The sequence below is a fragment of the Passer montanus genome, unplaced genomic scaffold (genome assembly GCF_014805655.1).
Source record: "Passer montanus isolate IOZ18808 unplaced genomic scaffold, ASM1480565v1 scaffold69, whole genome shotgun sequence".
NCBI lineage: Eukaryota > Metazoa > Chordata > Aves > Passeriformes > Passeridae > Passer > Passer montanus.
Genome location: NW_024372036.1, coordinates 5,543,631 through 5,571,351, shown reverse-complemented (window position 1 = coordinate 5,571,351; position 27,721 = coordinate 5,543,631). Strand labels below are relative to the sequence as shown.

General features: G+C 40.6%; 1 protein-coding gene across 1 annotated transcript in view; it reads right to left on the bottom strand.

Moving 5' to 3' along the window:
- The window catches only part of MED14 (mediator complex subunit 14), a 35,289-nt gene extending 8,940 nt beyond the window's left edge, over positions 1 to 26,349 (bottom strand). Inside the window, exons 1-23 of the mRNA XM_039729427.1 lie at positions 26,112 to 26,349; positions 24,786 to 24,812; positions 20,258 to 20,363; positions 19,513 to 19,686; positions 18,972 to 19,101; positions 17,168 to 17,296; positions 16,695 to 16,802; positions 15,704 to 15,836; positions 15,022 to 15,172; positions 12,451 to 12,562; positions 11,697 to 11,822; positions 10,814 to 10,892; positions 9,063 to 9,222; positions 8,629 to 8,823; positions 7,934 to 8,068; positions 7,427 to 7,503; positions 5,742 to 5,902; positions 5,322 to 5,468; positions 5,143 to 5,234; positions 3,708 to 3,860; positions 3,245 to 3,514; positions 1,186 to 1,341; positions 542 to 653 (exon numbers count right to left, since the gene is read on the bottom strand). Coding sequence (XP_039585361.1) covers positions 542 to 653; positions 1,186 to 1,341; positions 3,245 to 3,514; positions 3,708 to 3,860; positions 5,143 to 5,234; positions 5,322 to 5,468; positions 5,742 to 5,902; positions 7,427 to 7,503; positions 7,934 to 8,068; positions 8,629 to 8,823; positions 9,063 to 9,222; positions 10,814 to 10,892; positions 11,697 to 11,822; positions 12,451 to 12,562; positions 15,022 to 15,172; positions 15,704 to 15,836; positions 16,695 to 16,802; positions 17,168 to 17,296; positions 18,972 to 19,101; positions 19,513 to 19,686; positions 20,258 to 20,363; positions 24,786 to 24,812; positions 26,112 to 26,287 — 3,109 coding nt within the window. The 5' untranslated portion in view covers positions 26,288 to 26,349. The remainder of the gene's footprint in view (positions 1 to 541; positions 654 to 1,185; positions 1,342 to 3,244; positions 3,515 to 3,707; positions 3,861 to 5,142; positions 5,235 to 5,321; positions 5,469 to 5,741; positions 5,903 to 7,426; positions 7,504 to 7,933; positions 8,069 to 8,628; positions 8,824 to 9,062; positions 9,223 to 10,813; positions 10,893 to 11,696; positions 11,823 to 12,450; positions 12,563 to 15,021; positions 15,173 to 15,703; positions 15,837 to 16,694; positions 16,803 to 17,167; positions 17,297 to 18,971; positions 19,102 to 19,512; positions 19,687 to 20,257; positions 20,364 to 24,785; positions 24,813 to 26,111) is intronic.
- Between the last annotated feature and the right edge of the window lie 1,372 nt (positions 26,350 to 27,721).

Here is a 27,721-nt window from a genome sequence, read left to right as displayed (position 1 = left end):
TACTTTTTAGGGAGACAGCAAACAAGATTCAAGAGAATTTGCTTTTGCACTCAATTACTTTATTTTGTACATGCACGACTGTAATATTTTCCAGGTTGCTTTACCACACAAAGGAAACTTCCCATGATATCTGGCATGAAGAATGCCATTTCTCCTCTGCCCAGCCCTTCCCCAAATTTAAATATTTTCAGCTGTTGTTCTACAGTAGCTGGGAGCAGAAAGCAGAGCTTTGTGCTAAAAAGCTTTTCTGAAAAAGCAGGTATTGAAAATTAGCAGGTTGTCTTAGCAAGTTATAAACAGTAATGATGAAATAGCCCCTAATATTACACAGGTAAAGATGGCAGTTTTACTTAATGGGGTTTTTTAGCTTCAAAAGGTACTTTTGAAAACATGCATGGCAGGACCCTGCTTTTTTTCCCCACAGTGTAAGATGCATTCTCTTGGCTAATGTGGGGCTAAACACAACTCAAATAATAGAAAAAAAACATACATGCACAAAGACCTATTTTTCTAGGACAGGATCAGCTCCCAGCCATCCTACCTGGTGACTGTGTGTGCATCATGGACGGGGAGGGTGTCACTGTGTTGTGGTAGGAGGTGGGTGGTGAGGTGAGAGGATATGCTCCCGAGGCTCCTGCCTGTTTTGCAAAAGGCTGAAATTGTCAACACAGGACAATTAAAACTTCTGATCATTCTGTACCAAAACAAAAGTCAAGTATATGCAGGAGAATACTAATGAGGCTTTGGTCTTACAGGTTCATTCATACAGTTGTTTGATTTTCTATACTATCTTGTTCAGTGCTCACTGTTTTTTTCAGTTTCTTCTGAAGACATAATACCTCTGTACCTCTCTCCTTTTATCTGCCACCCTGTAACAGCAAAGCCTCCTGACTCTCCCTCCCATCTTTTATCTTAAACAGTTGTTTTCCCTCCCTCAGTCCTTTGCTTCTAGGCAGCAAGTCTCATGTGACCTTCCAAAGCTGCTGTTCATATGCTAAGGGCTGTTTACACTGGAATGAGAAATGCAAAATAAATTAATACATTTTGCCCGAAGGGGAATTCTACAGCAGAGCGGGTTTATAGTCTCCCTTTCCGTTTTGTTACTGCTAATCCCTTTAGAACATGAAGTTCTTAGAAATCTACTATTGTGGAAGAGAAGAAACACTTATTTTGCCTGAAGGGTACCTGTTGTTGTGGCTGCTGTGGTGGCTGCTGGGGTTGGAGCTGTGATATCAAAGAATCCATCATGTCTCCTCCGATAGGAGAAGGTGGGTTATCATCTTCATTTACAGATCGTCTCCGTGCATCCTGGTTGCTGTCAACAAACATGTTCAGGAATGTCTGTGGAAAAAGCAGTTTTGTTAGCAGTTTGCCCATTTAAATTTTACTATACAAATGAAGGCAGTATTTGCTAAGCTTTAAAACTACCTTTATCAGCTACAGCACATAGGAGACAGGCAAGTCTCTGGAACTAAATACTAGTGGGCACTCATGAATTACAGTGTAGTTAGTGTGCAAAATAGATCCATTAATAAACAGACACCAGGCTCTATAACAAGAAATATTTCCAGTAAATTGAAATAGTCTACACGTGGAAATACCTATTCCAGAACAACTCCTGAGTATCCAGAATCTACAGGGCTGCTGTATCACACCTACAACTGCTCTGTTTGGTAAAGAACATCTAAGTCACCTGCTCCACAACAGGAACCTGCCAACTTTCTTGAATTAATTCCTCCCCTACCTTCCCATTTCCATTCTTTTCTACCACTTCACACTGGTATCTACAATCTCCTTCTTTCCATTAGCTTTTTATTTGGCATTTGTTAGAGGCAGATGTTCAGGATCAGTTAAATGCAATACAAGAAAATCAATATTCAGTTGCAACTGTCAGAAAAAAAAATTAGCAAATTAACCTGTTTCTCAAAGGGTGCCATTTTATACTATTTCAGTACAACTAGCACTGGTACAGGTATTCTATCAGTGTGCAGAGATTCCTTTTTAAGGAAGAGTGAAACAGCACGGCATTTAGAAGGAAAGCCACAGGCTCCTGCCACACACTGATGGGTACTGTTTTAAAAGAGAAGCTTCTGTCTAGAATCATCTGGCATGGAGTATTGTCCCACCTGCAACTTATGAGCACTGTATTGCCACACAGAACAGTCTGTGAGGAGCAGTTGCTGCTAATCCTGGAGCACACATCTAGCCTAGACACAAGGCTTCATCAAGTTTCAACAAAAGAATGCCTGAATACACAGATAGGAAAAAAAAGCCTAGCACCTTTTGTTATTTTTTAAAGGAAATGTTTTAATTCAAATTAATTAACAACCTACCAATAAATCAAAAACTTCCTTCTATGCTCAGAATTTTGGGAGGACCGCAGGTCTCCACAAAGAAAACCTTCACAATCTCCTTACCTCAGATTCACACTTCCAAGTGAGAAGCTCATTTATTTACAAGCTGCCAGAAAATAGAGGGGTTTAACCCAGGGGCGGGGTAAAAGCCCTCCTGTCCACCCCCTGTCCTAGTGTGATGTTATGATGCTTGTGTTCTGTTAATGCTGGATATTATTTTCTGTGCCTTCAAGACTGGCTCTGAAGAGCAAGGTTTGTTTTGGTTTGTTATCAGCCTGCTCCCCCATGGCTGGTGGGACACAGGGACGGGGCAGTTCATAGTGCGGCTTTTGCTTTTTGCTTTGCTCTTGCTTCTGCTGTGCTCCTGCTTTGCTCTTGCTTTTTGCTTCTGCTCGTTAGTTAGCTCAGCTAAGAAGTCCAAGTTTTTCCCTGGACTGTTTTTCCTTTCTCTTTTTGGAACCACTCAAACCTGCTCTGGACTGGGGCCTGGGAAATACTGAGAGTTTGCACCTTGTGGCTGGAGCAGCCATCCCCCGCACCGGAGGGGGCAACAACAGAGCGACCACTCCCAGGAGAGGCTTTGTGAATTTGTCATCCTCCTCAGACGGGTGAAAGTGTTGTCATCTGGTATTGTTAATTTTGTGCGCTGGGGGTGTTTTGCATGTTAAATAAACAGGCTCTTTCCACTTCTCTCCAAGGAATCCTTCCCAAACCGATAGGGGGGAGGGGCCGTCTGGGTTTGCTTTCTGGTGGGCCCCTTTTGGAGGTTTTCTCCCAAATTTGCCCTAATCCAGGACAACAACCTTCACCAAGCTCCTTACCTCAGATTCACACTTCTAAGTGAGAAGCTCATTTATTTCCAAGCTGCCAGAAAACAGGGGGGTGCTCACCTTTAACCCAGGGGCAGGGTAAAAGCCCTCCACGATCTTGCTGTTGTCGAAGAGGCTGTAGGCGCCGTCGCGAATGGCCACCACGCCGCGGCTGCGGCAGTAGATGTCGATGCAGTACATGTTCCTGAAGGCCAGCCTGATGTGCGTGGGGGACTGGGGCAGGATGGAGAAGCACTGGTAGGCAGTGTTGGTGCGTTGGGTCAGTCCCAGCATGGGCACGGTCGGGAGTTTGTTGATGGCGTTTAGTGGAGCCTGAGTGTCAAACAAAACCTGGGAGAGAGCGGAGATTGAGAGGTCAGGAAAGGAAAGGTCAGGGAAAATGGGGCGCAGCAGGGAAAATTTGATGCTTTCCGGCAATGAGACTCATAAACAATCATAACACTCCTGAAGAGATTCAGTTTAATCAGAATTCAGCACCCTAATGTCTTGCAATTTTCTTGACAGAAGTGTTTTACAACATTACCTGTAACAACTGCACCACATTTGGCGTCTTATTAAACATCTCCTGGAGCTGGTGCAGAATTGTGTTGTGACAGTTACTGCAACCTGAGTTTGGGCCAACTGTTCCCAGTGAAATATGGAACTTCTGGAGGATGGAGTTCCACTGAATGCTGATCTGCAATGTCACAAACATAAAATGGTCTTGGAAGCTAGAACAAGTAGATTGTAATAACTTACTTACTTATTCTACTCTTATATTACAGACTGTAATAACCTGTAATATAAGAGGTTACAGTAAGAGACTATAACAAGAAAGTTGGTCAGATTTAATTTTTTCCCCCTTTTTTCATCAAACCTCAACAGATTCCTAATTCCCTTCTTCAAAAGCTGCTGAGGCTGTGAAGAAAAAAAAAAGCACTCTCAGGTTTAACACCCATTTTGCTGCCTGGATTGTTGGCAACCACAGAACAGAGCACTTATATCATCAACTCAACCAAAAAGCAAAAGAATCTTTTTTGCCAAAGTGAGAGAGAGAAAATTAAACTTGAGAGATTCATGGTGTGGAAAACTGATTAGTGAGTTGCTGGATGTGGACTGGTTTTCTTAAGTTACATTACACAAAAATAAGTACTGGATAATATGTAAGGAAATTAAATGCAAAGTCCATACTGCTGCTCTGGCTACTTACATACATATAACATACATATGCATGTATGTATATAAATATATACACACACTTCCCATGAAAATGCACATAAAAATACTCTTTAAAAATTCAGCTTAGAAAATGAACACACAAAGGTCCCAGGAAGCAAATTTCAAGTGTATCAAGCCACTTCACATCAAGTGCACACAAAACTATGTTCTTAATCTGAAATAAATGTGCACTTACTTCCTCCTCTACCTTGCACTTAATGCAAAGATGTGAGCAAGTACTCAGTTACTCAAGAAATTATTAAGTTGTAAATTCAAATACTACAGAGGAAGCTAGAGTTCTGAACAAGAGAACAGCACTGCTACAAAACAATCAATGAACACATCATTGAAAGCACAGCACGACATTTAAAACTTCATTAGAGTCCTCTGTTTTAAGGCAGAATTAGGCATTCAGCTTACACATATCCATCCATATATCCCAGTGCAGCAGTGAGCAGTAACAACACTCACACTAAGTTTTTTAGAAAAAGGCTGCCATACCAGTTTTCATCAGTCAGAAGACCACAATTGTCCTTCCCACAATATCAAGCATCTAATAGAAATTCTCAAAACAACTGAACTTCTAGCAACCTAGCAAATCAGCAATGTGGCACCCTCTTCTTTTCTACATTATTAATTTATAATCATCTATATTAATTTCACTACAAAGAAAAATTATGCAGCAAAAATCTGAGAAGTCTAAGCCTACCCATTCTGTTTCCTATCATACATTTGAATGGAATAATTTAGGAGTTACTCACTGAGCTCCCCTTGGTAGTTCCATAACAAAGGATAAGTTTTCGGTAGTTGTAGATCCGAACTTCTGAGAAAACGTTTAAGTGGTTGGGGATGTCTGTGAAGAGAAGAGGGAAGGGAGAGTGAGAAAATCACAGTCATCTGTAAGCCCACCACTGTGACAAAAAGGAGGTGATTTCTGTACCTGGTAAGGACCGTGCAAACTCCAGGACACACTCATACAGCCGAGCAATACTGTTCCAGTCATTGAGGAACATCTCGACCACCTTGCGACCTCCAACTGGTTCAGACAACTGGTTTTCATACGTCAGGTAAACATGACGGGTTGGTCCTGCAATGTGAGGAGATGGGAGATACTGACCAACCCAGTGGTTCCTGTGGTTTACAGACTGTGAGTGAACTGTGGCAAGTCACCAGGAAGCACATGGAAATACCAAAATCGCATCAACTCAGCAGTCAGAATTTTGATTAAGGTACACAGCGGTTTATCAGAAATCTTAGGAGCAGACAGCTGACCATTTAAACCAAGACATTAAAACTACTGAAATGGACAATGTAAACTATAGAGAAAGAAAATTTACCAGTGTTCCTCAAAGAAACTTGCCTTGTTCCCTGGATGAAGTGCTGTTCAGAGGGCAGTTTGCAAACACCAGCTCGGCCACCCACGTGCGATTATTTCTACCTTGTAGGCGGAAAGTGCAATCAAGAAGAGATCGGTCCAGAGCCTTCTGCGTTTCCTCGTTTACACCTTTACAGGGAGGAATTCTATACATGACAAAAACAAAACCTCCATTAGACACAGTACAGTTCCACAAGTAACAACACCACCTTCTAATATTTTCTGAAGGACTCCCAAGTCTGGACATGAAAGAATGAACAAATCAACAGCAGAGGCAGCTGGACTGCCCAGTGAGATAACCTGTTCCTCTTCAAGGACTGTAATAAGTGTGTCACAAAAGCACTCTGAGCTAAGACCACTTTTGATATGGATTCAACACCTGCAAATTACAGACTGTTAAGGATCTGCTGAATTGTCCTTATCTCCTGGTGAACCAAGAGCTCACCAATATAAAGCTTTTATACAGAGAAATAAACTAAAAAAGATGAAAATAACTAAGTTCTGTGTCAATCTGAATTAATTTGCCTTGTAGAACAAGCTAGCTCTACATGCAATGAACAACCTGGCAGTTCCCTTAGTACTCACTAATTTATTCGTATCCCAATGTGTGAATTGAGCTCAGGGGACAGACTAAATAAAGCTTAAGTAAAAGCATGCCAAAGTCTTTTTCAAATTCCTTGAGGATCTAGCCAGAAATCTCATGTTCTACCCTTAACTTCAGTTCACAAGTTCTCTGCTCATATGCAAAGTTAAAGAGGTAGGGCCTAATGCATTTGGACACCACTGCCTTTATGTCACTGTGCATTTCTGCAGCAGAAAAGGAGTTACAAAGGTTTTACTCTGCGAGGCGTCTTTGGGGTTTGTGGTTTTCTGCTTTAAACTTTATTTGTTGCAGGTCCAGTAAGCGGCTGGTTGTGGCTGGATTCCACAGGGTTAACACAGAGGTAGATACTATTGTCCTGCTGTTAAGAATTTCAATATAACTATTTCAGTAGCCTATATGATATAGAATAATAGTAAATTTGCAGATGATGACAAACTGAAGGGAGCACTTAACATGCTGGAGGTCAGGGCTGCCCTTCAGAGAGATCACAGATGGCTACAGGAACAAGTTAACAGGAACCTTATGAAGTTCCACAAAAACAAATGCAAAGTCCTGCACTTGGGCCTAAATAACCTATTAAATTACTGTATGATTCTCAGATATTTCCTCTACAACCTCTTTACCATGCAATTGTCTTTTATGGGATTCCTGGCATTTTCCTCTGCAGTTTCACATAATTGTCAAATAACATATGGAGTATGTAGGCCTCTGATCTGATCTAAAATTGCATGTTCATGAATCATCACCATTTATTCCTTAGCACTGCTTGGATTTAAGGATTGAGGACTGTCAAACTGTTTTCAGAGCCCCTCAGTTTAGGCTAATGAAGTAAAAAAATTGTAGTTGACTCTTAGTCTACGCTAATTTTCCCCTTTCTCTAGCACTGTTTCACATGTAAGTACAAGACACACAGTATTAACACCCCTCCAAAAAAATAAAAGGAAAAAAAAAACCCAAAACAAAAATCCTGTCCCTATCCTGATAATCTTATTGTTACTCTCCAAACAAGCCTTCTTTTTCTCTCAAGTGTACATAATAAAATGAAACACAGAGAATATCCTCTTACTTTAATAAACGTATTGCATGGCTAAAGCCATCTCCTTCTACTTGTACTCCCTGGTGAGGAATGTCCATATTGGATAACTAGGAGTGAAAAAGAAAAATGTTATTCCAAGGAAAAGTCAAGCAAAAAACTTGTAACATTTTCAAGGACTTTTGTATTTCCCCCTGAGGGTGACAGATGTTTCACATCCTCAAGTACTGGAAAGCCAAAAAACAGTCTGTGCAAATCTGGTATAAAGTTGTTTCCCAACCCTTCTCACAAGTGCATCTTTCATCCTCATCTTCCCTCTTCCCTCAACTTTTCAAGCTTTTTGCAGTGCTTTGTACTAAGAGAAGCAGCTCTAACAAGTTAGACTAGAGCAACACAGTGCAGAGGACTGAGTCACCCGGGCTCAGCTGGCAGGGGAACTCCAGAGTGAGCACATGACCACAAATTTGCCAAATAGTCACATCTAGACACCAGAATCAGGAGCAGAGCAGGGGAAGAAGGAGAAGAAAAATTAATACCTACCTCTATCCGAAGCCCTATAAAGGGCATATTTGTATCACACATGGCTACAATATGAGCTAGCACTTTATTGAAGGCACACATTTCTCCCGACCGTTTTGGTTTCTTGGGTTCTATGGAACATGGATCTCCAGATAACTAGAATTAAAATAAACACAAATGTACTTGCATATTTGGAGTAAACACTATGAAGAGATGTCAGAGAATAACCTAATTCATCTAAGTGTTAAATGAATCACACCCTGAGCACAGACTACTGGAAGCATCCACTTCAAGATTGAAACAATTCAGTTAAAGCCTGTCCATAAAACAGTACTTGTAGATCACTAAGCCATGTCAGCCTGGTGCCAAGAAATAACTCTTATCAGCCCCTGCAAGTCCTTCAAAATGTACACATGCCCAAAGTGTATCACACAGATACCAGCACTCTGCGTGTACAATATATACTCACTCCTCTGCACAGAGCTCTGCCTTGGCTCCAAGAGCAGCAGAGCAGGCCTGGCATGAACTGAAGGACAAAACTGTTACAAAACAGTTTCCCAGCATCTCCCTAGGAAAGCAGCCCAAAGAACCACTACAAGTAAGAAGTCAGTCTTACAAACACTGGAAACATGGCTACTAAAGCTGGAATTGATGCTCAGAACCTGTGCTGAGCTTTCATACTCTGTAACCACCCCAGTGGCTTTTGGAACACGTACCTTGCGCTTGACGCCACTTTTCATTTGTTTGCCACTTTTTGTGTCCAGTACCAACTCTTCAATGTTTGGTTTGAACTGCTGTAGTAAAAGTGCAGTGGCAGGACTGTCATCTCCTTCAGCATAGCTCACAGACAGAAAATGGTACTTGTACTCTAGTTCTGTAGGGTTGCCAGGAACATCAAACATTTCTACAACCTGCATTTAAACAAAACAAATTGAGAAGATTCTCAAGCTAAGAGTAAGTCTAATTCAGTTTCTATCCTTTCCTTTTCAAGGAACAGACATTAGTTTTTTTTCAATAGAAGGGAGGGAGAGGAGAGAACTAAGCATTACATCAATCACTTGGTTGCTAATGTTAAGAGTTAACAGTACAACAACTGCCTGGGATATCCATGACAGGGAGCAAAAGACAGAAGCATTTTTCAGTTACTTACAATGTAGTACTGGGGAAGGCGAGTGAGTTTGATGAACAGTTTGTGTTTGGAAAGGTTTCCCACAGGGTGGCTGGCATAATTAGCTAGTTGAAGAGTTTCACTGCTCACTGTAGGCAGATGTTTTATAGACTGCTTGCAGCGCTGCTGTCCAAGCCAGAACCTTGCATGGAAATAAAGGTATCAGTACCCTGAGACTGGTTTAATGATTCTAATACACTGCAGTGTAGAGCATTGATGTCAAATAAAGAGTCAGCCATATTCTAAGCCAACATCTATCACTGCAGCACAAGTTAAATAATGAAAAAACACATAGAAAATTTCATTACTTTATATTTTCTTATCACTATCTTTACATCTTGTCTTCAGCTTAACAGACAGCTGTTAGCTCTAGAAGAAACACCCTGGAATTATTTGCTGAATAAATTTTTATACACTATAATATGAAATTACAAACATTTTAAAACATAAGAAGGAAAACATAAAAAAAACATGCAGATTGCAGTCATTTGACAATCTGGAATCTTCAATTACGTTTTGGTATAGAAAGGAAAATCTTTGCTCCCATATGGTTAAGCAATACAGTAAAAAAAAAAGTCACTGAGGCTGGATGTCACTCTGAGCTGTACTACAAACAAACTCATTCACCTGAATAAGTTTGGAGATGAAGACACCAAATTTATTCTCATGTTTGGAATTAAACTTTGTCCTACTCCAATGGATTTTGCCTATAATGGCAAGGCCAGGGAGACCAGCTAGGCTTGAAAGGGGCTCAGAAATGCATGGCTTGGGTACTCAGTCAAACTTCCACTGACAACAGCAGTGGGAAGCATGGGTGCTCAGGATCTCTCCATCACAACACACCACATTTATTGTCACAGATACATTGTCAGATATATATTTTGTCAGATACAGCTGTCCTAATCGATATTCCGTGGACTGCTGAGCTTCCTCAGAAACTGCAGCACTACCCAAGCCATTATCTCAAGTACATTATTTATAACAAAGGGAGGTTGATTAGTTTCTCCGGGGTGCCAGTGCTTCATGCATCATCAAGCTTCTTTTAGAAGCAGAATTCCTCAAATAGAGATTTCACCCTGCAATTAACTCAGAGCACTGGGAATTTCCAAAACGACAGAGCAGGTGGAACTCAGTTCTCATGCAGATGCAAACTGAGTTTGTATTATTTGCTACAACCTCTTATGGGAGTCAAATGTATCTTGTGCTTAAATCTCAGGACTTTATGGAATGAAGATTAGAGACTTAAACCAGCAAGGGCTGAAGTGCAAGAAGATAAACAGGTATTATTTAAATCATCCTAGGCCACTTCCTGGTTTTTCCTCTGTATTGTGAGAAGTGAAATCATTCTTGTTGAGAAACAAGCAGAGTTCAGCTGTAGAAACAGAGTGGAATAAAGCACATGGGAGATGAACACGAACAGAAAAAGAGATTCTCAGGAAGCAAGTGGTCTGCTATTTAAAAGTGAAAAGACTTCAAGCAAAGTGTGCATATAGCAATGCAGGAGGCTACCTGTAAGGGGGAAAATTAAAGCAGGACTATGGAATCAATTCCAAATAAAACCAGACTTTCCTTTGCTGCTTAGAAGAAATGACAAATACTCAAGGTTGCTTACAACAGTGAGAAAGTTTAACCCCTGCTGTGATAAAACACCAAGCCATGCAAGTGTCCTCATCCAGAACGCAAATGTGGTGATTCATTCCACGCACACAAAGTGAATTGTACAAGTCACTCACTTGAGCTGCTGAAGCCAAGGAATGATTCGCTTCATATCATCATTAACAGACTTCTCTATGTCATCAAGGGTCAGCTGATCTGCAAGAACATCAGGTGGGAAAATGGTCTTAGCACCAGTCCTTCAAACAAAACTTCAAACTTTCAATGAAAGTGTCTCATCTAACTAATCTCATAATCATCTAACAGCCCAGGTTTGGGCTTCAAAGGGGACCTTCTGGTCCAACCTTGCGCGGGAAGGGGAACACAGATGAGATGATCTAACTGCATCCTGAACATCTCCTGGTGATGCAGACTCCACCAAAACTCTCAGGGGGTTGTTTAATTTCTCTGTAAAGAACTGCTTTCTCATATTGACATGAAACTTCTGGTGCAACTTGTAATTGCTGTCCCTTGTACCAACAGATGATCCATAATGCTTTTAAGGCCACAGCAGGATGTTATTAACCAAATAAACTGAAGAAGAAACTGAAGAACTTCCTTTCTTTTCTTAAGCAATGTGAAACCTGAAGTTAAGACTCAAACAGAAGTAACTCAAGATATATATAAGGTCACATCATACAATTCTCACTCAGGTCCATGTGAAATGACCCCATCCATTAACAGCACAACCCAGGAATCATGAGTCATAAAGAATAAGAACTGCATTGATCCCCAACAATAATTACTCTGTTGTCCTCTTAAAATAATCTTAACTGAACTGTGACACTTAAGCACTAAGATCCTCTTTTCTATTCCTCAAACTCCAATACCTAGATTTTGACCCATTGTGGGGTTCATCTGCTCACAAACCTTTGCAGATCTGACAGCATTGTTCCCACAAAATTACCTCAGTGCAGGATTCTTGTAAGATATGAAATACCTCCTGGTTTTGTGCCTACTTACCAACACCATACAGCATCAGCTGGAACATTCCAGAGTGGAGATCAACAAATACATGCAGGCACTCTGATCGACCACACGGTTCCAAAATTGGAATTACAAGAGTTGGGAGAGCCGTCTCAATGAATGCTAAACAAAAAATGGTGTTAACAATTTCAATCAAAATTCAAACTTATATTAAAACTTAGCCAATTATAATCAGAAAACTGTATGTTTTTAGAGAAACAAACTTCACTTGCACATTATTATAGTGTTGACATAGTCCGGAATCTGACTATGTCTACACTAATCTGACTAATATAAGAATTTCTCTGTGAAAACAGTGATAAACCAAGACCAAATTTGAAGATTATTAATCCTTGAATATCTTTTAACTCAGTGCTTCACAATTATCCATCTAAATCCCAGAAGTTTCAACAGCAGTTTAAGGAAAGTCTCATCCAAAACTAGTTCAAAACAGTGAAAGATTTGCTTTCAATTCTGAACACAAACAACTTTTACAGTAGGCAAATTTTAACCCTTCAAGCCAGACTGCAATGTTCTACCAGCTTCTTTTATTACACTGCATTTAGATGTATGGGTATTTTACAATTATCAATGCAGAATAATTCAAATCTAAGTTTTGTTAATTTTGAACATGTTTCCCTTGATTTTTTAAAATTTAAATTCATGAAAACAAGAAATATCAAGAGAAAAGGAAACCATCCCTAGACACAGCTGGAGGTGAACTAGAAAAACTTCATCAGAAAACACATACAATTGTCATTAACATTGTAGCTCTTAAGAATGGCTTTCAGCTCCTGGAGTTTTTGATGAGATCTTGCATGGACACTGTCTATTAGGAGTTTTTCTATTGATAGATGGTCAATCTGTAAAAAAGAAAAATACTTGAGTAAGCTCATATTTGATGTGTAGAGTTCCTCCAGCAGCACACTGTGAAACAATCACTTCAGAAACAATTTGCTTAGTACTGTGGTGAGCCACATTGACTATTAACTTGAGTTATTGGAGCACTGTAAAATACAACAAGCTACCATGAGATTCTGTCTGTGCAGCAGGCAGTGAGAGGAGTTTTGAGCTAAGATTAGAAGAAGGTGTAAAAGACATTGCACAAATTATGCTGTTGCCACTCCCTGTGCAGATCTACTTGTTCTGGATCAAGGTTGGTCCATTTTCAGCTCAGCTTTTTTTTCTCAGCCATTGGTAAGTAGCTTAAGCTAAAGAAAAAAAGACTCCAAATACAAAACACCCCGAAGCAACACTTCATTAGGATATGGTTACCTCTACACAAACACACATGCAGCTGTAACATTAAATCCAACAAGTTTAACAGGGAAACAATGCAGTGACAGACAGTGAGTATGGCCAATCCTACTGAACACAGAAGTATCTAGGGGCTTGCATCTACATTCTGTTGCACTGCCAGTGCTGAAGCTCATGCCATGACTTATATTCACTGTAACTTACTTGTACAATCTAAATTAAAGCATTTGCAATCACATTCATTCACATTCCAGTCACATTATTCACATATTTTGCATAAGCAAAGTGCCAGATTACAAAACATTTTTTCTAGGTAACCTCACATTGCTTTGAAAGCTGTTCAAGCTGAATTAAACTCAAAATTTATTCTAGCGTAGGAGATAAATGCAGAAGAGAATTATACTATATTTGGTGCAAACTTTTGCATACCAGAATGACCTTCCCCTAAAGATAAGCTTTCCATGACAAGACCTTAAAAATCATGTCTTTATCCACTACAGCATTTCACCTCAGCAGCTGCAATGGGTTAAATCTTCCCCAAGAAGTGATTACATGTTCTATAGCTTCATCCAGTTTTCAGCAGGTTAATGCAGAACCTGCTCAGATAAACATGTTTGTTTGTGCCACTGTTTTATACAGTATCTTAAACAAACAGAAACCCAGTGTGCCATCTACGTCATTACAGCTGAGATCATTATTCAAACACTACAGCATCACTGTATTTACCACAGCTGATAATTTTTCTGAGCTCAGAGCAAGTCCTCATAAAGGGAGACAGCATTAACTTTGATACATCTCAAATTTACAGTGGCTTTGTATCTTAATTTACAGGCTGCAGACTTGATTCAGTGAGCTTAGATTGTGTCAGCTCCAGTGGATCTTCAGCAGATGCTGAAAATAAAGAGTATGTTCTTGGATTTACACATAAATACAGCACCTTCACTAAATCAACTACATATTTAGTAGCCTAAATATACTCATTTAGGCCATTAAATGAGTAAATGTAGTATTTACTATGCCAACAGCAGAATTCCTACTCTAGAAAGAGAGTAGAAGGCAACCATGCTTCACTAGGTTTCCCACATCCCTCTGCATCTGAAACCTTGGTAGTTCTTGACATTGACCATACAGACTTGTCTGTCAGCCCTGGTAACAAGAAGCTGAAATACAAAGTATGTACAGGAGGTGGAGGATACCATCAGTAGGAAGTTCTGTGAGACAGGTGAAAGAGCTTTTCCCTGTGGAAAAACTGTACTGAAAGTGTGAAGACTACACCATGCACTCCAGTTTACTAACTCTCCAAAACCCAAACACTGAAAGAAATAATGACAAACAGACATCCCGATATATCACAGCCACATTTGCTGAGGGACTTACAGAGGATTTATTATAATACCCAGAATGCAGTTTTTCTTAACTATCTTTAATCAAGATCTAGAATTATCCCCAGTGAAGCATGATCCAAGTAGGAAGTTGACTGCAGTTACTCATTGCAACAATCCTGCCTTTAAAATACAGGAATTTGAACATTGAGATAAGCCACATGATATAACCTGATTAGTGCTAATATAAAACTAAGTTTCACCTAACACTTGTAACAAACAAACCACATGAGCTCTTCAGCACAAGATTTCCAAATGATAATGTAAGATTGTCTAAAGTGCATAGCATTGCTAGGTAGCCAACTCCAGTGAGAAGGGAAAGCTGATTTTCAGAGGAGCTCCAAGACAGGAAAGGGAAGAACTGTGTCTCTATAAAGCATTTCAAACCAGACCCTAATAATAACTGGTATGTTGCTGTTGCTTCCCCCAGCCTCAGCATTCCATCTCACAAGTGGTATAATGCACTGTGAAGTCGGTGCAATTTTTAAGATTAAGTCAAGGCCAATAATTTGTAACAACAATCTGAGGTCCTCACACAAACATTACACAACCTACAGTAACTGCTTACTAGAAATCTTAGAAACAGCTCCTTAAGTAGAATCAAAGTGGAACAAACTGACAGTGTAAAGCACTTGAGTTTTCAATTCACAAAATTAGAGGCCTCCTGCAAAGCAAACCTTTACCTTCATGGCTCTTTCCATCAGTTTGGAATCACAGGCTGGCAGTGGAGGCTCATGAGATATTTGTAAGGGTTTTGAGACATCAGTTTCATCAATTTTTATAGTGACCTTATGGACAGAGGCAGTCCCTGTTTTCCTGCCAAGTACCTGTTGACTTAAAATAAATAGAATAATTAAACCATGCAACTGGAAGAACAGAAAATATGTTTTTCAGTAGCTAAACCTTGATTCCGTGTGCTCTGGTTAAAAACAACATTATGTCAGCTGAACTGAAAAAGGCATTTGTTCTAGATGACATTTTAAAGCAGAACTGTTGGTAAACTGTAACTAAAAGAAGAATTTTAAGATGACTGCAAATTTAACACAGTGCACTGTGAAGTGTACTTGGATTGGTTTTTAAAATTTTATCTAGTGCAATCAAGCAATAAATACAGTAGAAGTCTGACAGAAATCTAATCAATTTTTAGATATCTGTGTAAATACAAACTCATTTATAATTGCATCCACTGCTCTTCTGTACATTAATGTACAAATCACATAACACATGTAAGTACTTAATTACAAGAATTTAGGAGTCTCACATCAAAAAGAAAATACAATTCTGAAAATTATGGCACAAGCTTGGCAAATACAATCCCTCCTATTATTTCATTGTTTGCTAACATTCATTTTGAAATGAACTTACTTCCAAACAGAGAGTGAGAGACATTTCCCTGCATGGTACCGCTCCACTTGCACGAGGTCACCCCAGCGCTCTCGGATCAGCATTAGTGTTTGTGAATGCAAGACTTCCAGCTGAAGAGCCAGGCAGAAGGAGTCTAATGCATGGAGCTAAGGAAATGGAAGATGTCCAGGAAGTCTGTGTACTACACAAACCTGTTTCTGTATACTTAACCTTTTTGTCATCTAAGTCACATAAGATGCTGTCTGAAAATACACTAATGTACTAATCCAGAGGTAAAGATATATAAACAGCACCAAATATTTCTCAAAGGGGCTTATTTTTGTGGGTTTTTTTAAACTCTAACCTAGGGCAGGTTGACAGACAAGAGAGTCACAGCCCAGTTTTACAGATTTCTGGTTGTCATCATCTTTTGCTGAAAAGATGATTACTAACACAGAAATTCCACTCACCCTATAGTTACCACTAACCCCATCTCCCACGGTCATCCTAAAAAAAACATGACTCTTTTTGCAGACAGGCTTTCACTGAAATCCATTTCATACTGTCAAGCAATCTGCCCTTTCCAAGTGGAAAATCACTGTACATGTTGTATCTCCTCTCATTATCCACACAGATACAATAGAGTTAACACACCCTCATCAACTGCACTTCACTGCTGCTCTTGGTAGCAAGAACTGCCAGCTCCCAGAACTTCCAAGCTGGCTCTGTATTTCATCTCCAAAATTACCTGCTGCTGCTGCACTGACTTACCACCCAACCTGCTGCCTTGAATACCTCACCTTCACCTTTGCTGATTTAGTGTGTAGAATTAAATTTGACACGCACCTGAGAATTACTGCTTCCAAAGCCATCATTTACTTCAAGACCACCATGACTTCAGGCCCAGACATTCCTCCCAAGCTTAGCAGGGAATCCATCTTTCCTGACTCCCAGCTACTAAGAGCAAGGCTGAGTTACACACTTAAATCAGAAGCCCCTTTCAGAAGGATACGCAAGCAGTTGTACATGTCCTGGAGGGGCTTCTCATCAGCAAACAGCCGGGACTGGACCAGCTGATGGATGAAGTTGATCTGCATGCTGTGAACCAAGGCTCGACCATCTTTAGCAAATGAAAAATAAGCCACATTAGCTATCAGGAAAGTAGGTATTTAAAAGAATTCAGTAAATTGATAAATTTAAAAAAAAGATACAACTGTACCGAGCAATTTCCATACCAGGTATTATAATAAAACAACAAAATTCTTGGTTTACTCTGGAAATGTCAGTCATTTTACTACATTGTCACTGTATAGCTTTGTTAAGGTATTAAAAGCCTATAAAGCAAGGTCAAAACAGGACAAGTACATAAAACTTCATTCTCTTAAGTGGTGATATGCAGAAAACCCAGCATAAACAATATTTATATAGTGTCAGAGACTAATATCATGTTAAAAACAAAGTGTAAAGGTTTGATTTTTTCTTTACCACCAGTTTCCTTGTCTTCAACCAAAATTTCCAGCTTGAGAAGGCGCCAAGGGATGTCAGGGTCATCACCCATCACTGTCAAGGTGGCCTCAAACTCACCCTCAACTCGGAACTTCACACGGCCATTGGCTAAGGAAGACAAGAATGTTTTATTTCATTCAGCCTCCTAAGATGCCTGAAAAATAACAGTGTGGCAGCCCCTGGCACTCACAATGGATTACTTCCCTATAATTTCTGCTCTGCTGCTTATGTTTCTGTGCAACTGTGAACATTTTACAGTCTGCAACAGACCCAAAGTCAATAAGCAGCATAGAAAGATGTACAAACAGTCCTGAAGCTAACTTGTTAAATCTGTTAACTTGTTAACACTTCTGCTTCTGCAATACAGAGTAACACTGAGCTGACTACCAGCCTGACAAACAAAACATCTGGCTGAAATATTCCTATTCTTTGCTACTATCAACAATGAATGCTTTCAGCAATACTCAAATGACATTCAGAACATGGATCGCAGCCCAGGCTGAAATCCAGCCCTGAGAACACATCTCACTGCAAAGCATTCATTAATATTAGAATATTTTAAATCCATTTTCATGTGAGGAAGATAATATTTTGCAGAATTTATATATACACAACAAGCAAAGTTTATCTAATTGATACATCCTCACACCTGTGAACACTGCTATCTGTTTCACAAATACGGAGCAAGGACTTTATGCAAGCAAGGTCATGAAAAGAATGAGAGGCAGAGCAAACAAGTAAGTACAAGGCTTTACTCTGACATGCAGGTCAACCTTCTCAATCATTTAACAAATTACATTATATACCTTTACAATTAAAGACATTTAGCAATATTCCTGCAAAAAATTTAACCATTTAACTCAGAAAATTTAATTTTCAAGACCACCATAGACATCCTCTTAAAACAAACCACACTACAAACCAGAAAATAATGGTCATTGAAATGTTTAGCTAACTGAAAACTCTGAAGAGCTCAGACATATTATTCATATATCATTCATATATACTTCTGTTAGACAAAAATACCTCTAATACTGATACTGCAAGCACTCACACAGGGACTAGAGAAAACTAGCACTAAGATTCTTCAGGAACATCTTTGACCCAGGTCTGTGGGGAATGGTTTACAAATGGCTAACCTTGTCTTGGTTAACAGCATGGACTAGGTCCACGCTCATCCTATTCTCTGCAATAACCTAGTCCAGTTTATAGCCATCCTTCCTGTATAAAAGGTTGTCTTAATGTTTGGGCTAAATGAAAACAGTTCTCAAAGCAGTTTAAGAGATCTGGCACTGTAGTGAACCACTGAACAAAAGGCATGCATAAATATGAACAAATTCTGTGTCTGAACGTGAATATCAAAACAGCTTAAAAAAGCAACATTGAGTGACTTGTTTAAACTCAAGTTCAAAGAGTTTCTGCAGAAAACCTAACATTTCAGCTAATTTTAAAATTAAATTAAGATGAAGTAGCCCAAAAACTGTTTCACAAAATATTTGCTGAAAGAGCAAGACAATGTCTAAAACTTTTTGGCATTACCTGCACAGGATTTCTTCTTGAAAATAAATAATATTTCAGCAATTTTATCTCTGCTCTCATTTTTCAAACAGGGAAAAAAACACTTATTTTGGTGTCATACAGAGAAAGGATCCCAGTCTTAACTGGTGAAGCATTCTTAATGGTCTCAATTAAGCTATCATTTAGTTTTGCTTTAGTGTTAAAACAGCAATTTTATATCAGCCTGCAATAATGTTATCTTTCAAAAAATAATTCCACTTCTTACCTACTGTAAGATTTGCCAGCTGTGGAGGGAGATCTGTAGTCACGAGTCGATGGCGAAGGATCTGGTTTAGCTGATGAAGTGTGGTTTGCTTCTCACTCTTTGTTATTGGGTCAGGAGGGATTATTTTGTCCTGTTACAATAAACACAAGCAATTCTATGTATCTCAACAGATTGACAGCAGCAATTGTGAAAACCAACCAGACCAGAAGTCTGAAAATATAAATATTACAGGCCATTGCCCAGTGAAGTTTATATCTTACACTCAGATTTGCTTTCTAGCTGATTACATTTTACCCAAGACTGACCACTGAATAAAATCACTAAATTTGGTGGAACTAAATAAATGGAGGAAATGCTTTACTGGGAAAGCATAACTTGTTCAAACAGGAAGTGTTCTGCATGAGAAACTGACACTGCAGAGACTTGGCACTAGGCCTGTACTGAGCTACAGCTCCATCTGCACACAGACAATTAGTCTGATTACTGTGCATTTGATGCCGTGCAGGGGATTCCCACACCCCCAGACAGGGCAGTCACTCACCCTAATGCAGGTGGGCAGCCGAGGGTAGGATCCAGTTGTCAGGACATCAATTGCATACGGGATGGCAAAGCTGGGCAGCCGAGCATGAACCAAAGCATCTCGAGCCAGCGATGCCAGACGGTCAGCAGTGTCCACAAACAGGATGGCTTGCTGATCTAAGAAACTTGATATCATCTGTAGAGGACAAGGAGTTAAAAAAAAAAAAAGCACAAATCAATGGCCCTTTATATTCAGTTTATCTGTAGCTCCCAATTCAAGTAACTGCATTTACAAAACAAAGAAAGAATGAATATTCTGGCCACTGCTTACATTCACATGCAAGGACACAAAATCCACATGCCTTTCTTGATGCTGTGGGGGATCTGTACAGCTCACAGCTCTTTATCTGCTGATTGCTACTGGAATGCAACCATACTTGTTTGTAATCAGTAGAGGCTTGTTTTTCTGCAACATTCTGGACTTTATTCTTATTTATCCAAGATCAGGATGAAAGTGATAATAAGAACTAACACTCAGATCACCATCTTCCCTGTCATGTTAACCCAAATCACTCCCAACATTATGTGCAGAATGCCTTTCATTTTACACCACTGATGAGTTTTGGGGAACACGGACTGTTAAAAAACAAGATTATACATTTTCTAAAGAGGAATATTTTTTTAAATTTCTGTAGTAAGAAGAAGTCAGTGTGCAGCAATATCCCACATCCCTGAGAGCCTGTTTCATGCCAGTGTCTCTAACTTACCGCACACTTTTCCACCTTCCCAGCATTATTAGCCCACTTGACCAAGGCTAACAAACGAACAAACAGCTGACGAGTGCGACTTGCAAACTGCACTATCTCTATTTTTCTGGAAAAAAAATAAATGGCACATTAAGCCAGTGCTCAGATATATAATAAAGCTGTAATTTAACTGTGTGACAATTTTTTAAAAAAAGAGCTGTAATAACTTTTAATTGTGTAAATGCAGGCATCAGTATTATGTCGCTTGTTTGATTAAGAGCATAGGGGAAAAAAAGTCTCTGTTGTGAATACCTAACAACATACAAATCATGACTGTCTGGTGAAACAAAAAGCATATTCATAGGAATTAATCACTGACTGTAAGAGAAACAATTCCACAGTGAGCTCAACTAAATTATCTTTACACCTTTTATAGGATTTCCCCAAGGCTTAAGATTAAGTTTAAAGTAGGCAACATACCCAAGGATTACAGGACCTGACAGTAACAATATACTTTTATTCAGTATAAATAGATAAATGAATAAATAATATACTAAACAAACATAATTTTAGCATTTTTACAATGTCTTTACACAGTATGCTACAATATGGAAGTAGGGTGATGGTGGGGAAGACCACAAACCCCATCCTTTAACTTTGCTTTCCATTCCTGCCTTGCGAAGAAATTAAGGTAAGAACTTACTGACTCTCAATATTCCTCCCACCATTTTTGTACAAGACAGTCAAAATGAAAGAGTGTATGTCTGCAGAGCTATTTTTTTGTAAAAGAGAGTTCAATAGGGGCACATGCAGATTTCCATGCTTTATTACAGATCTACATTGCAGATACATCAGATGAGACACAGAGATCTACCGTGTAGAGCTGCAATACCATACACTCTGAAATACCACTTCATCAACAGTTTACAGAGGTTTTCCTCCCCTTCTATGTGTTCAATTTACTAATTTCACCACGGTTTTCTATTTAGTTTGGAAAAAAACCCAAACCTAAGCTGCTTTCCTGATATGGTTTTCTGAAATAACAGAAGCATTTGGACAAAAAGAACATTAATTAGTGCATAAGATATTGGCCTCTACCAAACAGAAGCTGCATCTCCTTCTGATCCCAATCTGTAAAACACAAACTCATAACACAAAAAGAGCCTGATTCTGCTGAGAGGGCTGGTTGTAATGAGGTTAACTCTTTTGTGCAAGCATTATCTGCTTGTAGCAGATGAACATGTAAGGCCAGAAGCACAACTAATACCATCTGGTCCTGTTTCTTCCATTACATACTGTGAACCTCATCCAAGAACTTGGGCATTAAGCCAGTAATGCCTCTGTGTTCTAGAGCACATGTTTTGGAATGGCATTCAGCCTGATATTAAGATTTCAAGTGGTGGACAAGCTGCTATACATACACACTGCTCTAACAGTAACCACACTATGAAAACAAGATGTTGAGAATTTTGAAAGATTCAGGAAAACTTTATGAGACCTGAAAGATGACTACAGTGAGACTTTAGAAAGCCAGCAATCTAATCTCTCAAAGGAACTCCACATAGAAGTTGCTAAAATCCAGTAGTTATGTCAAACATCTATGGTGAAAGCCGCACGATAGCAGGAAAAATTCAAATTGATGTTCTGTGACTGAAAATAAATTAAAAAAACAGCTACCAAAAAGCTGTATGATTTAATGATGAAAATGATTGACAGATCTAGACAGAGTATTCTGGTAACTGCTCCATTAATACCACTTAAATGAAGTTAGAGAAGACTTGATTTGACAGAACCCTGCTTTCAGAACCACCTCCATCATCCCTGAATGACAACTGCATTGGGAATCTACTTCTCTAATAAAACATAAAGGCCTTCAAATTTGCTACATTGCCTTTCACTATAGGTACATGACCTCATGCTGGGCTACACAAAAAAATAAGTATTCAAGGAAGATGAAACTTTAGGAAAGAAGAACAAGAAACAAAAATTAAAATTCTTTATAACAACCATGTTGATCAGTGAATTTTTTACCCTTGGTCTTCACTGCTAAATTTGGATCTCAGGTTTAAAATCCTTCAGACTAATATCTGAGTCTGGGGAGTAAAGCATTAGCTACAGTAGAATTAAATCAAGTTAAGGACCACTTAAGCAAGCTTGACATAAAAAAGTCCATTGGAGTAGATGGATTGCATCCAAGGATTCTGAGGGAACTGATCCACGCCACTGTAAAGATGCTCTCTATCATTTTCAAAACCTCCAGTGATCAAAGGTCTTGATAACAGCAAAAAGGCAAACATCATGTCCTTCTTCTAGAGGGCAAAGGAGGATCTTGGGACCTATAGGTCACTTGGCTTAAGTTCAGTTAAGAAAAATTTCATAGGACAAATCTTTCTACAGACTATGTCCTGCTAAATACCAAGCATGAAATTAGCCTGGAAATAATCATCAGAAATTTGCCAAGGGCAAACCACCCCAATCAACAAATTGCCTTCTACAGCATGAACTGCTGTGTGATCAAGGGGAGATCACAAGATGGATTTGCATTTGCAGAAAATATGTGGAGTACAAGGATGGGCTGGGGAAGCTGAATTTGCTCCTGCTTAGGAAGAAAAGGCTGTAGCAAGATTCTACTGACATCATGTTCAAGTATCTAAAGGGGTATTGTAGGGAAGATGGAACCAGGCACTTTTCAGAAGTGCAAAAGGCCAAGGTACAACAGCTACAAACTAAACCAGTGAAAAACTAGTTAGATGTGAGGAAAACAAACACAGTGATGTGGTCAAAGACTGAAGTAGGTCACCAGAAAAAGATAATAACAATACTGGGCAAAACTCAGTCTCCATTACCAAGAAAGAAGCCCCTGGATTTCCCCCACAACTCAGCACTAATAATTTTCCACCACAGTACTAATGTTTTTTTAATCCAACCCCTTTCATGTAAGAGTTATTTATTCCTACAATTGATAACTAATAAATGTCCCTGAAAAAAAAGCACTATATTATACCATGATGCATAATTTCTCATCAGTTTTTTTTATCCCAGCATCTTTTAATTAGGCACTGTAGTACAAAATTTATATTTTATGTGAACTTAATTAGTGGATAACACCATCATATCTTCACCAAAGTATATGTGCCACGTGACCAGCTCCAAGAAACAGAGCTTGAAGCCCAACTAGAGAATCCATCAGAGTCTCAACACTAGAGAAAATATGGATAATTAAGTTACACTCCTACAGATGAGCTCCTCCAAGAGCTGGAAATCCATTTCACCAAGAGGAGCTCTAAGTCAAAGCTAACAAGCATGTGAACATTTAATTTCAAGACAATTTCAGTTGTAGGACATTTTTTGTACATTGAAGGTTGTCTTATTTTCTTTTCTCTAATCCATTATGATTTAAGTTGTTGCCCCACACCCTTTGTCGTTGCCCAACAAAGTAGAATCCATCTTTATCTAGAAATGCTAAATATCTAGATGGGAAAAGCCTGCCCATGAGTACAAGGGAGCTCTGGACCCAGGTCAGAAGTAATTTCTTCAGTAAATACTGTGATAATCAAAAACCCAAACTAAACCAAATCAAAACCCACACTGTTTCTCTTAATAAAATACTATGCAGAAGGAAAATAGGTACAAGTAATCATTCCAGGTTATGATTCCATGAAAACAGGATTAATTCCACACGTTATAAGAGTTTTGGAAGGTCTAGATAATGATTACCCTGGTACACAGAATTCTTTATTAAGATTCTTAGAAATATCATAGCTCCTATACCTCTCTAAAGAAATTCAAGTCAATTAACATGTGAAATAAAGGGACTAATATTCTGATAAGTTTCATAACATTTATTAAGAGAAACAGAAAAGTAAATGGATTTTTTTCATCTCAGCAGGATGCTGTTCTGGTCTCTTACATTTGCTCTCTAATAATTTTCATACTTCAAAATCACATACAAGAGGAGCAGAAAACAGTGCTCATGGTAAGAAAGACCAGGTAACATGGAAAAATGCAGAAAAGAGGTTTTTACCTTGTTGTCATTGTTGAACTGTTTCTTCTGAACAAAACATTTCCTTATTACACTGACTAGAATCTATTTAAATTCTCCAGTTCCCTTTCACATCAGCTTTACTGTCAATTCATTGCTTCAAGATTCATGAAGACAAAAACATCCTTAACAATTCACCTACTATAACAGCAACAAAAAAGCCCAAAAAACTAGAAACCCAAGCACCAACAAACAATATTGCTTTTACTTTTACATTGCTTCAAGATTCATGAAGACAAAAACATCCTTAACAATTCACCTACTATAACAGCAACAAAAAAGCCCAAAAAACTAGAAACCCAAGCACCAACAAACACCAATATTGTCAGGATGCTGAGAAAAATCTCGAAACTATGTAGGGACAGCAAGACAGACAAAGCTTATTTTCCTTCATAAAATCTAAAATTACGTGAAAATTATTTTATTTAATCAACAGTTTATTAACAATAACATCCTAAACAATTCTATATTTTAACAGGTATTACAGATTCTCTTATCATAACTCACCTTTCCATATCAGTCTTTCTTGGTAATCTGTATGAAAGAGGGGGAAAAAAGAAGATGTATTATATATTATTCTGTTGCATTCCAAACAGCTAGAAATTTTGTTAGACACCTTCAGTTACAGGAACTTTTACACAACTACAAAGTATATAAAAAATAGCACTACGGGTCACCTGCCACTAAAAAACTGGAGCTACTCAAATTAACTGAAAAGTTTGATGAAGGCTGCTGAGACAGAAAGGACTTCTTGACTGATATTTTGGAAGTTTTTTCAAAGCAAACTAAAACTCTAAAATTCCTTGTGCTTTTCAGAGTTTGAACATTCTTTAACTCACATCAGGCAAACTTCTGTTTGCATCCTTACCAGACGTGGTACTGTACAAGAGCTATACCTATCTTTTCCCATTTGTTCTGTATGTCACTTCTTGAAACACACATCTTCCCCACAAGAACCTCCAAGGTTAAACAAAGTAAGAGGGAAACAGGTTTATTCAGAGTCCAGATGCTTTCAGGAAAGTTTTTCTTGGCCCAAAAACATCCCTTTGTTTTGCCACTTCAAACGCAACAACACCAGCACAGCAAATCATTACATAAATGTAAATAACTTATTTCCCCAAAATAATCAAATGGTACTTTAAAAACTACAGAGGTAAGTCAAGGAGTTGCAGCATCTGAAAATATCTCAGTTTCAGACATTCCAGTTTCACACATTTTGATATTAGTACCAGCACCCCAGCTGGGGTTTTTTGGCTGTAACTTTGGGGCAAACTTAAGCATTTAAGCAGCCAATCTGCAGCTGCTCTCAGAGTAATTTTCTCTGTTTATGACAGATCACTCAGCAGCCTTCCCTGTGCCCCTGGACACATGCAGAGACCAACCAGCATGCACAGGCATCTGCCCAGGTGCAAGGATGGACAAGGGTATTTATGAGCACAGGACAACGGGGAATGGGTTCAAATGGAAAAAGAGTAAGTTTAGGTTAGATATCACGAAAAAATTCTTCTCTGTTGGGCTGGTGAGGCCCTGGCCCAGGCTGCCCAGAGAAGCTGTGGCTGCCCATCCCTGGCAGTGTTTAGGGCCAGGCTGGATGGGGCTCTGGGCAGCGTGGGATGGGGAAAGGCGTCCCAGCACACGGCAGGGGGCTGGAACTGGGTGATCTTTATGATCCCTTCCAAACCAAACCATTTCATGAATGGCAAATCGCGACCACCTCCCCCCACTCCAGCCCCGGATGAGCTCCGGGACAGATCCCGGCCAGGCCTCCGCATCCTCGGGGGATGCTGCGAGGCGGCACGGCCAGCCGGGCTCGGAGACATCCGCGGCACTCACAGGTCGGCCAGCACGGTGAGCTCGGCGTAGGTGCGGTGCAGGAGGAACTCGATGAGGGTGCTGAGGCGGTAGCCGGGGCTGGCGGCGGCTGTCACGGCGCCGGGGGCCGGCGGGGCCGGGGCTGACGCGGGGCCGGCCGGCACCAGCTGGGCGCTCTCCAGCTGCACCGGCGCCATGGCGGCGGCGGCGCCTCGGCCCCGGGCAGGAGCCGCGCGGCAGCCCGGGAACGGCTCCCGGCGAGGCCCGGCTCGCCCCGCACGGACGGAGCGGGGAAGGGGCGGCGGGAGCGGGGCGGCTCCGCAGCGCTCAGAGCCCGCCGGGCGCAGGGGCCGCCGCCATGATGGGGCACGGAACCGGAAGCGAACGGGGAACCTTTCCGGGAAGCGCGGGCGGGGCGGGGGCGGCGGGAGCGGAGACAGGGGCGGGACACGGGGACACCCACGGGACACGGGGACACACAGGGAACGCGGGGATAGCGCTGCTGCTGTGCCACGGGACCGCTGCGTCCCGGGATGGGTCAGGCTGGGAGGGACACACTGCGCCACCTGGTCCCACCTCCCTGGTCAAACGGGGCCATCCCAGAGCACATGGCCCAGGATTGTGTCCAGATGGTTCTGGAATAGATCCAGTAAGGGAGACTCCAGGCCTTCTCTGGGCAGTCTGTCTCAGTGCTCGGTCACTGCACAGTGAAGGAATTCTTCCTCGTGTTCAGGTGGAACTTGTGTGCATCAATCTGCCTGTTCCTCCTGTCCCACTGCCCACGGAGCAGAGCCGGGTCCATCCCTGCCCCTCCCTGCAGGCACTGACACACAGGGATGGGGGCCCCTCTCTGCCTTCTCTTCTCGAGGCTGGACAGGCCCAGCTCCCTCAGCCTGTGCTCAGTGAGATGCTCCAGTCCCTCCATCCCCTTTGTCACCCTCCCCTGGATCTGCTCCATGAGCTCCATGTCTGTCCTGTCCTGAGGAGCCACCTGGACACAGCACTCCAGGTGATCCTCACAGGGCTCAGCAGAGGGGCAGGGTCATGTTATGAATACAAAGCTATCTTTTTTTTAGAGACACCCCAGTGTGTTAGATAAAAAAGCAGGAATCTCCTAATCTCCCGTGAGGACGGAATCCCCAGCTCTGCCTGCAGACCAGGGGACAAAGCTGCATCATCCTCCTCCTCTGTGCCACGCCTGGGAGCAGCGGCGGCGTGAGCGCGACCCGTCGATTTCTCCCCACCTGAGCTGATTCTTCTTAATAAAGGCATTAAAAAGGAGAAAGATCTCCTGCCCATTTATTTCAGGTCACCTCTCTGCCCCAGTATCTGCTGATGTTACTGAAACCCAGGGTGAAGGAGAGCCAGATTATAGACTTGGTGCCCCAAAAGTGCCTTTAATGCAGCTCTTGGGGCTGACAAGGACCAGTGGGATCTGCTGGACACCAGGCTGGCCACCCCCTTCCTGATGACCCAGGAGGTGCAGGACATTTGTGAGGGTTATCCAGACAAGAAGGACTAGTGGAACATCGTACTTTGAGGTCATTGTTAAAGAGAGAAAAGGGAGCCATGAGCAGCAGAGCATCCAGTGGGATTTGGTGATAAACACAAAGTGTTGGGATTTTTTTCAT